The following is a 13779-nucleotide window of genomic DNA, read 5'->3' as shown; positions in this document are numbered from 1 at the left end:
ACTGTAGGATTATTGAAAACATTTTCTTTTGACTTAAAAGGCATTAACAAGCCTGTCTGTACTTAGGAGTTCATATCTCCCTGAACCACCAAAGTCTCAAGCAATCCGAATATAAGCATCTTAAAAAGCACTTATGTTTATTTATATTTTGATAATGATTTTACATATTATGGTTAGTGTTTAGGCAGCACTATTGCCTTACAGCTAGAAGCCAACCTGGCGCTTTGGGCCTCTCTGTGTGAAGTTTTCATGTTCTCCCAGTACCTGTGTGAGTTTTATCTGAGTGCTCTGGTGCATCTTACGGCCAAAATACACCAGGCACAGACGTAGTGCAACATGTCTTCTGCAGCATGGCTGCAGCAGAGCACGTCCATTATAATCAACTGAAGCCTCTACACTGACCATGGAAGCTGCGTGCACCTGCGGAGGCATCGCGGCTGATCTCTATTTTTACACAGTTGGTCTGTTTTCTTTTTCTCCACACGCAGCTATGCAGCCCTCCAACAGGTAAAACTACATTGAAATGTGTAAAAAACAAGTACAATCTCTTTAAAATGATTAAAATAAATACCTTATAGTACCAGAGTCAATGAGACGCAGCATTGCAACCTTGTGGGGGTTTTTTATATCGTACATTAAAATAAATCAATCAAATCGATGTGTATCCATTATCCTGTAGTTTAAACAATCTAGTTAATTAATTCAGTTTAGCCTATGCTTCCAAACCCTATATAACCAACTGCATTATCACTTGGCAAAACTCAATGGCTGGCACGCAACCACATGCCGAGTCTTTGTAGCAGGTAAAAAACCGCATGAGATGACGCATTGCATCTGTGCCTGGTGAATTTTGGCCGTTACTGGGAATCCACATAGGAAGCACGACATGAGCAACATGTAAGCACGTTCTATCCATTCAATCCACACTGGCTCTGACCTGTGTTCAGCATCTCTGTCCACAGAACCGGCCACCTGTCAGCAGCAGCTCCTGACCAGCGGCTAACCTGCCTTCACCAGGCTGACTGACAGCTGAAATTTACTGAACCAAAATAGTTTTAATGTCAGCTCCTCAGGAAGAAATCAACAGTTCATTGATTTTATTTCCCCACCCACCTTAGCCAGTGAGGGGACTGGGAGCCTTGATCAGTCAATGTAGATACCGTTAATAAGTTCAAAACACATATAGAGCAGGATATCTGTGTGATTTAAACAGCTGTCTGTCCAGATGACACTTCACTAAATGTGACAGAAATAGACTTGGAGCGTAAAAGAACGCAGGGTGTCTCTGTGAGACACGCATCGCTCACGTGTGTCTCTTATTAAGTGTGGATTGATATATTTAATAAAATGAAAACATATCTGTTCCATGAGAGACACCAGTGACGGCCGTCAGAAATGCTTCTAAAAACGGCTTCTATGTGAATTGACCGTTACCCATCTTTTCCACCTGGCACGGCTTTATGACGTTGTGTCTGCGATGCAGTTTTGTTCTGTCCTCTACATGGCTTCATACCCCACTGGGAGTGTTTCAGAAGTGGAGCATTTTGCATGCCTGATTTTATTGAGTTGCTCAGATTTTGTTAATTTTTCCTTGATTTCTGTGCTTCTACCATGGGCAAGTAAGCTACGTAGTTAAATGGTTTCTTTTTTTTCTGTTTTAAAGGTCGAGTCAATGTTTCTGGAGAAAGATTGTTCAATACACTTTTTGCCAAATTCAGTGAATATCTCCTCACAATCCATTAGCTTTCCATTCTGTGTGTGCACTGAAAAAAAAGTGTTCATACACAGCCCTGGGTCTGTAAATGGAAAACAAACAAGATGGCTTGGAGCGAGCCACACAACATTATTCCAGCCAATCAGCAGGGGGCGTTCGTGCTCATACACAGTACAGGGGGAAGTCATCAGAGCAGTGGTCTGTGCCAGGACATGACAGTCTCCTGTGTCCAGCACCTGTTGAATGGTGGGGAAGGGCTGGTGAACTGGAGACAGAGAGGTTGTGGCCAATTCACATAGAAATTGTTTTCTCACAGAACAGATACACTTCCATATTATTAAATATATCAATCGACACTGAATCCGAGACAGTCTCACATAGACTCGCTGTGATTTTTTACACTGAGTTTATTTCTGACGCATTTGGTAAAGCATAATCTGTGCTGGCAGCTGTTTACATCACACAAATATCCCACTGTATATGTGTTGAACTTATTAACTGTATCAACGAATCAATAAATACAAACACTGCTGATTTCTTACCCTGGAGTTGAGATGCAAACTATTTTTTCTTCAGTAAATTTCTGCTGTCAGTCAGGCAGACTGCAGCAGCAGTGGGGTCCTTGTGGCTGAGCTGAGGCTGGACAGCCAACACTATCATCAATATTTTCGGATGAGTGCAGAGCAGATGGATGAACTTCTGTCCCTCATTGGCCCTGAACTGACCAGACAATCAACTAATTACAGAGCTGCCATAGCACCCAAGCAGAGACTGGCTGTTGGAGTTGAGTTAAGCTACAAATTTCATAGACAAGAAATCACTGACCGCAAGCTTAAGAAACTTTTAATATACAAAGTTTTTAACAAATATAGTAAATTACTGTTCAAATTTCTATTTGAACAGTAAGTCTCTATGGAAAAAAATTTAGATTTAGAAAAATACATATTTTTACTAAATAGCAAAAGTCAAGAGGCATTTTCAAACAAATTCACACCGTCACTTTTTTAAAACCACTAACAATTTACAATTTAACAAGTTTTTCTCTGTATTATAGGTCTGTGTAGTAAGACCCCCCAGTGCTAACCTGATGTGCCAGATGGTTCTGTGTAACAAACCATCTGGAGAAGTCGTCCTTGGAAACTGTTTGGAAAAGGGCAAGCACTTTCAAAAAATACTTGGTAGGTGATTGGATGAACCATCTGTCTATCACTGCAGCTGGATTTGCAAGATTACTCAAGAATCTTCATAGGATGCTGTTTGGTCTGAACCACCGGTGGCTTCAGCTTCAATGAGGCCACATACTGGGGCACACTTGACACAGAAATTTATTGTCATATCTTGGCTGCCCCTGCAGCCTTTACATGCTCCCTATGTGGCACCCCGTCTCACCCAGCCTCTTCCTGCTCCATTCCCACCCATGCTGAGCTACATCAAAACGAAACAAGAGCTTCAGCTTTCTCTCATTTGTCGTCAGCGGCCTCACCAGCACCCATACCTCCATAGCCAGCATCATCTGCCCCATCTGTCATCTTTCCCATAACCAACGGCATACATAAAAAAGGCAGACCCATCATGCACAAAGGATGTCACACCATATGCAACAGCTTCAACAGTGCCAGATACATGTCCCAGTGCCACTTCCTCCATGTCCTGCTCCTTCTGCGGTGGTGGCCACGCCCACCCTGCATTCCCACACAACCCCACTTCACAGAAGCTAGGTAAGCATCTATCACCTCCTATTGACATCCCTGCTTTAGCAGCAGCACTTCGTAACCACCCTGATCCAGCTTTTGTTAAGTTCCTTGTAAATGAATTCAAAGAAGGTTTCCACCCTGGAATTTCCGCACAACAATTCAACTCTTTTGAATGCAAAAATCTACAGTCAGCCATAAATGAACCAGAGTCAGTAGACCGCCTGCTCACAGAGGAAGTTAAAGAAGGCTTCATGATTGGCCCATTTGCTCATCCTCCTTTTTCTAACCTCTGCATCAGCCCCTCAGTATAGCAACCAGGAAATACTCTGGAAAGAATTATTATTATCGATCTTTCAGCACCCCACGGCAGTACCATCCCCAGCATTAATAGCCTGATTCCGAGCAAAGATTTCTCCCTTCACTACGCTACCATCAACCATGCCATTGCCCTCATCAAACTCACTAGCAAATGGTTGCGGCTCTTAAAAGACATCGCCAGCACTTTCAAAGTTCTCCGTATCCACCCTGACTTCTGGCAATTTTTCGGCATCTGCTGGTGAGGTGCATATTACTTCGCTGTTAGGCTCACTTTCGGTTGCAAAAGCAACCCTAAACTCTTTGACACCCTGTCAGAAGCCCTCTGCTGGATCCTGTCTAACAACCATACGATTCTGTTCCTCACCCATCTCTTGGACGATTTCCTCATCATTTCCCCAACCACTTCCGGCCTGGTCATTTTGACTTCAGTTTTCTCTGACCTCGGGGTTCCATTGTCTGCAGAGAAAACAGAGGGCCCCTTCACATCCCTTCTCCCGCGTGTAGAGTTCCTCATCAATCAATCAATCTCAATCACTCTTGAGACAAATCTATTTGAGGCTTCACTCCCAGACGAAAAGCTCAACCAAAGCAGCCTTCTGATCTCTTCTCTCTCCCAGGCCACCTTCACCATACATGTCATTCCCCAAGAGCAAGCCTCGATCTCTCACTTGCTATCTATCACTTCTTCTATCCCATCACTCTTCCATTGGACAGTTCAAGCCGTGCCGAACTCTGTCTGTGGCTCAACCTTCTTGCCAACTGGAACAGGATCACTTTCTTTTATGACGACCAATTGACTCACCCACATGAGACAGTTTGCAGCTCATGTTCCCAGTCACTCCAACGCCATCTCTGGCTCTCTTACCTGTTTCTAGTTTCAGAAGTTCAGAAGCTCAGCCCTTCATGCAGTTACCTTCCCTACTCCAGTTCCTCCATATTCAGCACTGACATTCAACTTGTAAATCCTTGCCGTTGCCCGTAATACCCCTGATCATCTACTCCCAGAACTCCATAATCAATAGCCTATCACCCTCAACCCTCTCACCCTACTGCACAGCTTGGAAAAGTTTCCATTACTTTCATGACCAGCATAACATAACCTTTCAGTCGTTTGATCTCATCACCTTGACTTGTTTCGTTACCTATGCCCATTCCGTGATGGCTATTAAAAAACATGCCATCAAAGTTTCTTAGTGGCATCAGTTTCTTCTCCAAACTCATAACTGAAAGTCCAGGCCAGGCCTCCAGCCATCCTCAGATAACTTCACTCCGTGAAGGATTCATACATCAAGAGCCAGCTAAAAATCCTCGCTGCCTTCCTCTTACTGCCGACTTGCTGTCAGTCTGCATCCACACCATCTGCTCCGGATACGGCAATCTTCATGTTGCTCAAACTCCATGCTCTTGCTTGCTTTTTTGGTTTCCTCAGATGCTCCAAATTCACCACCTCAACCATTCACTTTGAGCCACGCTGCCATGCTTGCTCAATCTCATCTTAAGTAACTGGAGGTATTGGGGATCCATCGTTGCTGCAGCGGACTCCCTATGAAGCCTACCCGCAACACATTCATCAAGCGAAAAAACAACACTCATCAATCTTTTTCTTTAATAAATCTTTTCTTTAAATGGAAATTGTTGATGGTGTGGTCCTTGCTAGTGAAACTGTACATATTCATTTGTAAATATCATCTCTTTTGTTTTTCAGATTTGTTCTTTTTGTTATCATGCTAGGAAAGGATTGTAAAAAGCTGGTAAGTGACAAAGACAAGTGTACTAAATGTAACTATTTATTGATATAGCAAATAACATCTCACAGGCCCTTTCCTGTGAAATGCAAGGTTACTGAACAGTTTTTTAAATGGATTTTCAAGATGGATAACTATTGAATGGCTCTTTACAAGTACTTGACTGTACAAGTCGCATTCATTAAGTCAGACAAAATGACATATTTATGTGGTAGCTAATTAGTGGGCTATACTCACCTTCCACTCCAAACACTCCTGCAATTGAATTGCAGGACAACCGGTGTTGTCCTTATAAATAGGATCTGACGCGTCATATAAAATCTTGTGTTTTTCCACTCCCACGATGAGCCTCTCATTGTCCATGGTGTCAAAAATCCTCTGACCAGTTGACTTCTGGCCTGGTGCCACTGGTTATGACGTAATGTTGGTGTAGTGATGTGATATAGCAGAGTAGAGTCTGCACAGGGTGTTTTAGTTTGAAAATTGACTGGATGCTCTATGTCTGACTTTCTGCCCGGCTCAATCTGCTCTGTGCAGCTTGACCTGGCTTCTGTCAAAAATAGACTAGGCATGTATGTTTAGCAGAGCAGAGCAGAGATCCACTTCTGAGACACTTCTGAAATACGCTGCGGCACATCTGGTGGGATCACAAGCATTGACTAGAGTGGCCACGATCAGCTATGGCAACTGCATTGCAGCCAGAACGCGAAGCAGCCACGCCCGGTGGGATCAAGCCATAAATTGTTCGTAGTTGTGAATGTCAGTGTGAGTGTGTTTGTCTGGGATAAGCTACAGCCTCCTGTGATTTTATACATTATAAGTGGGCATAGAAATTAAATGTCTTCTTCATTCCCATCCTTTTGTCATTCTTAATATTACTGTAGTATACTTGGGAGAACTATAGGACTGCAAAAACCCCAATTATTTTATAATTTATTTTAATTTTGTTATATTGATTTATTCGATTATATTTTCTTTAAATTTATTAATCGATGAAGTATTTAGTATATAAGGTCTCTGAAAATACTGAGAAATGTCCCTCGCAATTCCCCAGAGTCCATTTCCCACCAAAAGTCCGAAGTCCAAAACCCAAAGCCACTGCTAGACTAGAAAAGGTATTAGAAAAGCGACAAACCATCATACTGAAGAGGCTGCAACCTGTTAATTCTAGGTATTTTTGCTTGATAAATTACATAAACAGTAAATGTATTATCAAAAATGCTGCCAATAATTTCCTGCCGATTGACTGATTGATCAAGCGACTAATTGTTTCAGCTGTACTTTAGCATATTAGAAAATGCATAAGGAGTCAAATGTCAGTCTCCTTACTGTCAGAATCCAATCCAGTATTCTATAGTCTAATCCAACAATCACATTTAATGTTTTATCATCCAGTAATCAAAAGTAGTATTGTATCCTCTCACAATGAACAACTACATAAATAGATACACAAACAGTAGAAATGAACTATATTGATGAGGAGCACTGGGTTAAGGGTGCATGGAACCTCCTTGGCCTCTCAGCTGTGGATAAGGAAGACAGTCAGGCGGAACAGACAGTGCCTTCACAGGAGACGGCCTGTTTCCCCACTGAGGAAGCTGTTATCTCCATGTCGTGCCTCATCAATCCCTGAGTGAGCTGTTACTGTACTCTACCTGCCATATGGCGGTCACAGCAGAACCCAGCCGGACATTCTTCCACCCAACACGGTCTGCCAGACACTCTGAAAGCTGTTGGGTGCCTCCCTGTGGAGAGACAGATATTACAGTTCAAGGTGGGTTCAAAACCCATAGATGACCCTTCCCTGGATGGGCAGAATGCTTGAAGTTAAAGGGTCACTCTACCCAAATTACATAACAACAAACTTACAGTGGTGTCTAGCTAGCCATGCAGATAATTCATTATATTTGCCATGATTTTTATGTATCTGCCTCTGAGACTTCTGCCAACATTGTGGTGCTCAGGCAGTTAGAATTTACATTTGAAAATCTCATCAATAACATCACTTTCCAGGAAAAATGTCCAGTTTCTCCTGTATAATTCATAGAGTTGTCTGTCAACAGTTTTGAATGGGAGCTACTTTCTTCCGATATGCAGAAAAACAGCAAATTATTCAAAGACTTTTTTAATAGAAGAAATCATACTGTATGTTAGAAAAGTGGGTATAAAAGATTTGTTTTTAAACAAATTACACACAACAAAATAAGATCTGAATGTAAGCTCTAGTGTAAAGTATTAATGAGAGATACTGTACTGTACAGTCCACAACTAAATGAGTACTGACTTGTATATACAAGTACAAGTACACATAAAAGATGAACATATATTCAAAATTCAAAACAGATAAAATACTACAGGCTCTTGACTCTTTCATCATATACAAGTAAAAAAAGCAGGCCTATTCCAATTATATTTGATGCTGCTTTTCCTGCATCTGTGGTGTTGTCATGCTCACAGTGCTGCTCATAATAATTCAAAAATCAGGAAATGGCGAGAAAGCAATAATAACTAAATTGCTGCAGATAAAAAAAGTGGAGGAAATATGCTAAGACAAAATTTTAAACTACAAACACCTTGTTGCCATTTTCTTTAAGGCCTTGAGTGTCCCTTAATCTTGATGGTGTTTTTATATACTATACTATCTATACTACTGTGAGGGCAGAAAAGGTTCAAAAGCAGTAGCACAAACATAGAACAGTGGAACTGTCATGCTGAGGGGACACATAGAAAAATAGAAAAACCCATTACAAGACCACAGCTCAAAGCGTTTAAACAGTCTCAATCAATGACACTTCAAGGGCAATGAAAGGCAATGTGTTCGATGGGACAGGGCTTGAATGAGATGTACAGAATGTGCTGAGGGGCTGGATGCTAAGTTCTATGAAAGTAGAAAAGAAACCTACTGTGGTCTCCAGTTTTGAAAAAGCACTTGAATCAACAATATGCAGTCTGGGGAAGGATATGAACTGTGTACCTTAATCTTGAGCTCCTGAGCAGTACCAGGAGTACTCTCCAGCAGAGGCAATAGCCCTCCAGCTGCTGCAGCATACATGAGGAAGAAAAGGAAGGACATTTGGGATGGCTCCATGCCAAAGACAGACCGGCTACACAGTCCAATCTCCTCTTTTAGTTCTGGTAGAAAGGGATAAATGAATACATACTATAGCTCTCACACATATAGTGATAATATCCATTCATTCATATCATTCCTCCCTGCAATGACAGCATTCTGCAAAGTTGTATCCCATCACATAGCAAACCACTGTACAGTACATTGTGAAAAAAACTGTTGTTTGCTCTGTCACATGAAGGTCTACCATTGTTAGCCAGTCTATAATCCACAGACAGGGTGTACTAGAGAAAAAGACAACTGAATAGATGATAACAATGTCTGTAATAGTCTTGTGTCAAATGTGGATGACTTTTTAGTCTGCAGTCAATAAATCTGGTCCTGCAATGTTTTATTTTATGTGGCATAAAATCAAGGCATAAAACTTAGACATTTCACATACCAACAACAAAACAATAGCAGCATTCCATCCACACTGAAATATCCTCACAAATATTGGATGGACTATCATGAAATATGACATCCAAGAATCTCAGAGGATAAATCCTAATAACCTCCTGACTTTTTATCTAGTGTCATCATCAGGTCAAATTTTCAGTTTATCCAAAACTTTGGTTGAAGGCTAAATACCTGCAAATGTTTTCATCAGCTTCAGCTTTGCATTTACTGCCAATTTGCACATCAGCAAATGTTAACATGACATTCTTACATGTACTTGACCGTGACTGTGGACTTCAATTTTTATCTATTGAAGCGTCCTTGCAATTGCAATTTGCAATTTGTAGAAGGACACAACATGTTCACTTCAGGAAGATAGGAGTGGCAATACTTTTAACTCTGACCTGTAGTCCAAGCATGTTGCTCAATGAATGAGTGCAGGGTCATGCTGTCCAATTCAACAGCATTGGGAGTCCTCGAAGGATCCTGGACACATACTGTGGCGCACAATCTGTCAATCTGTGCAAAGTACAATCACCACAACACACCCACACATGATAAGGTTCCACTTTGAACCAAAAGCATTCAATTGTTACAGATAACAACAAAAGAATAGTTGTAGGTGCCAAATATGATTATGCCATTTCGTTTTTCCTCATGTTTTCTACTTCCCACTGCTACTCTAACCATTTGTCCAGGACAGTGAATTGTGTGGTACTTTTCCATGTGGTACATTTACTCTCCAATCAATCCAAAGCCACACTGCATTATTAATGTGTAATACCATTACCAGATCCATTTGGGATATATTTTTTGATTCCCAGCATGGTTAGGATATTGGACAATAAAGCTGATCAAAAAGAATGATTACAAAAACTGGCCTCATAATACAGTATATTTGCTGACATACACTCACCAAGCACTTTATTAGGAGCATCTAATGCAATCCAATACCACAGCTCTGCCATAATTTCCATTTTTACGAAGCTTATATTATTTCAGTTTTTATTGACATTGTCAGAAAGGTGATAATTCTACTTTATGTTTATTATTGAGGTCATAGTGGGTGGTCATGGTGTACTGGAGTGCATTATATTGAAAAGTGTTCCTGGTATTTTGCCCTCCTCATGTCTGTTAATAGGGTGGACAAAATATTAGTAACACTTTTCAATATAATGCACTCCAGTACACCATGACCACCCACTACGACCTCAATAATAAACATAAAGTAGAATTATCACCTTTCTGACAATGTCAACAAAAACTGAAAATGATTAAGCTTCATAAAAGTGGAATTTATGGCAGAGCTGTTGTGTTGGAGTGCATTAGATTGCACAGGTGTTCTAATAAAGTGCTTGGTGAGTGTATATACTGTATATCATCTATCATCTATCAGTTAGTCATTGTGTCTTGGTACACATGCAAAGTCAACAATAAATTAATTAAACCACTCCTCAGCATTCTAAGAATTATATCTGTCCTCTACGTTATTGGCATTTCTAAGGATGAGAGGATTGCTCTGACTGAACATAGTCCTATGTAGAGAATATTGCTGTGTTGCTATGTTGTCTACTGCTTTACCTTCCACAAGAGATGGGTGAGGTCCATTAACACCACTGGGGACAGAGCAGGGATACTGGTTCTGTAGGTGCGAACTTTGGCACCAGGCCCGCCCATGTGGTGCACCTTCTTTCCAGTATTGAATTGTGGGAAGGTCTCCAAGCCCAGCTCCTTTATGAGCTCCAAGATGTGCACTTGGGTGCTGAAAGAGAAAGGAGGCTGCTTTTTAGAGCTTTATGGTGCTTATATTTACAGTGTTTCAGGATTTAGGGTCATTATACTTTCAGCTGATACAGACTCATAACTGCATTTATACTAAGTGTAGAAAAGTAGGCTGGAAAATACAACATCTCTTGAGTGAGTCCTCAAACAACTGGAAAAGTCCTTGAATACTGGTAAAAAGTGGACTTGAAGCACCTTAGAGATACTCTGCCCTCATTAACGTGCTCTTGAACAATACACTTGACAGTTTCTCTTTCTCTTCTCATTTGAGCTGTTCTTTTGCCAACAATGTAGTTAGGATTGTGGCCTGCTAGCTAGACAGCTCCTGGATATGTAGGTATTTGAAGTGTTGTAACCAAAATTTCTCAATAGATATATTACACAGGCTGACAAAGACAAGAACCTTAAAATTCTGTAAGGAAGATTGAGCCTCTTGTGACATTCTGAAAAATTAAAAGTAATATAGAACAATATACTTCCCTATTCTATTGTTTTACAATTAAATTTTTACAATTAAGTTATTTTATTGTCAGTTATTTTACTTATTCAAGGATTTTCTGATAAATGGGCACCTTAATTGTTTGTATGACTGACATTAATATTCTAAAAACTCAAAATCTCCAGCCCATGTCTCAAAGAGGTCAGTGAGTGATCTATAAATCATTTACATCACTTTTTCTTTGCAAGGTCGCTGGGGGCTGGAGCCAATCCCAGCTCACATCCCGCTGGCAGGTTTGAACCCAAAAACAGTTTGTCTCTGGTGAGAGTTCTAACCACTGCACCTCTGGGCCACCCGTCAAGAAGTGAATTTCTCACAATGATCATGTGGACAAAGCTCACAAGTCTAGCAGCAGTCTAAATTTTCTGCCTGCTCTGACATTACAAGACCTAATGATTTCCTTGAAGGTATTCTGCAGTATTACATATTACAGTATTATACATAATGGAAAAGGGTAAAATGTCTCTGACTGACTTTCAATTATAGCAGCTCTCTCCAGAATCATCAACAGTGTAACTCTGCTGCATTTCAATTAAATGCTTTTCAGTATCATAAACAAAACAGCAAATCACAATCGTAAGAAAACTGTTCTTCTGTTTCTGTTCTTGTCAACTAGAAAGATCATGTAAGACAATTATACATTAGAATAATCTTAGAATAATAATAAATAGTGATGTGATCTCAACTGGAGTGACTTCTTGAAATGTTACTTGTGCTTGCATTGTTTTGGATACCTTCTCTGTTTTATTCCCATAGTTTTTGATCAACATTACCTGCCTACCCACTGCCCTCCAAAGTCCCAGCGATCAACACCATTGGCTGCTGGTATTTCAGTGGATACTGTGCGACCTCCCACCCGATCTGCATGGCAAACCATACATGATTTAGTCAGATCAATACCTCTTTTTCATAATCACTGAACTAAAAGAATCCTGTAGAAAATGGTGCACCATTTGAGGTTACCAATTGATGTCAATCATGATAAAATTTTACAAACCTTTTCCTTCCAGTATTAGTATTCTCAAATTGGGATCCCTTTTTCTGAGCAAATGAGCTGCACTCAGTCCAGATAGTCCAGCGCCAACAATAATAACATTCCAAATTTCTGCAGTCATACTGAAGCTCAAGTGACTACGATTTCCTGTGCCAACTTTGCGTATGTTGGTAAACCGTGGAGTCAGAAACAGAAATCCAACTTGTATTCCCTTTTCTTCTGTGTATCAATTAGCTTATCTGCAAAGCACGGGCTGCTTTCATAATAGTGCACTTTGGAACTGGGAACAACTGAGCTTGTGACCTACTTGGCAGAGAATCAGTTGTGTAAATTCCAGCAATAAAAGCCAGAAGAAGCTTTTGATTTTTTGAACAGCTGAGACATTATCAGATGTAAAGTCTTTTGCATTTGTAACACTGTGTTTAAAAAAAAGAATGCAATTGTTCAGAATGTTAATATAATAATAGTAGTATTTAAGTTATTAACACCAGTATGAGTAGTAATTTTAGGGTTAAGTGTTTTTATATTTCAAATTATTATGCTGTCACAGGTGCACATACTTTTGAATTTAAGTCTGCTTGAACTGAAGGCCGTATTGGACGACACTGTCTGTTTAACAAATTTAGCTCCAAGACAAGTCTGGAAGAAGCAAGATGTTTTGAAAAGAGTGTGTGTGGTCAGCAGTTGGACAAAGCATATATATAAAGCATACAGAAACCAGGGCAATACATGCCACGAAAACTGTTAAATGAAATGTCAAAGGGACAAAAAACAAATCTAGTCAGGGGCACCACAGCATTCTCTCTAATTGTGTGGTCTATGGTATGAAACAAGAACTGCCACCTTAAGTTTCATTTGGTTGGTACAATTTCTCCCAAGTGTTTACAAAATGGCAAGGATATTCAGATTCATATCTTAAGAACTGATTAATTTATTTTTTGAAAATGTCTTTAAGATTTTGTGTAACAGAGTTACACAAAATTCATGCCAACAAGGGTTGGTGGAACGAGTGAGTACTTGTATGTTTAATCTGTCTAGGACTTGTACATGAACGTGAAACTCCCTGATGTATTTGTTTGGATTTTATATTTTCTTGTTTTTTGTCTCCACAAAAGCTCTAGCTCACAAAATAAAAATGCCAGAGAAGCCAAACTTGGCATGTAGGTGTAGATGGCGTCCAACTACTTAGGCTATAACCAAAAACTCATGTTGCACAGTGGTTACAGATATTTTTATGAGTTTGTTGGTAATTATGAACCAAGATTAAGTGAATGGTGTAACTCTTTTTATGTGTTTTATTTTTAGTTTGCAGCCGATGAACTTGCTAGCTCAGTAGCTAGTAATTAGCTTCTTGCACTACCTGTAATTGCAATGATAACATGCAAATGAATCTCACATGCTGTATTTTTTACTCAGTGCTTCAACTGTGAGCAGAAATTGGTTCCAATAGCCTGTTTGTTTTAGATTTATTGGTAAAATACCTTGAGCAAACAATTGCCAATTTGTACAGGAGACACTGAGCAAC

General features: G+C 40.1%; 1 protein-coding gene across 2 annotated transcripts in view; it reads right to left on the bottom strand.

Annotated features, from left to right (window-relative positions):
• The window catches only part of si:ch211-127i16.2 (probable flavin-containing monoamine oxidase A), a 52427-nt gene extending 39809 nt beyond the window's left edge, over positions 1-12618 (bottom strand). Inside the window, exons 1-6 of one of the 2 annotated variants that reach the window (XM_044333377.1) lie at positions 12258-12618; positions 12034-12121; positions 10561-10741; positions 9384-9498; positions 8446-8603; positions 7127-7216 (exon numbers count right to left, since the gene is read on the bottom strand). In XM_044333377.1, coding sequence (XP_044189312.1) covers positions 7127-7216; positions 8446-8603; positions 9384-9498; positions 10561-10741; positions 12034-12121; positions 12258-12375 — 750 coding nt within the window. In that variant the 5' untranslated portion in view covers positions 12376-12618. The remainder of the gene's footprint in view (positions 1-7126; positions 7217-8445; positions 8604-9383; positions 9499-10560; positions 10742-12033; positions 12122-12257) is intronic. The other variant, XM_044333378.1, reaches the window with a different exon arrangement.
• Positions 12619-13779: the final 1161 nt, after the last annotated feature.

Source organism: Thunnus albacares, chromosome 18, assembly GCF_914725855.1.
Source record: "Thunnus albacares chromosome 18, fThuAlb1.1, whole genome shotgun sequence".
Taxonomy (NCBI): Eukaryota; Metazoa; Chordata; class Actinopteri; order Scombriformes; family Scombridae; genus Thunnus; species Thunnus albacares.
Note: the sequence above shows the minus strand (reverse complement) of the source record. Positions and strands in the feature narration are given on the sequence as shown.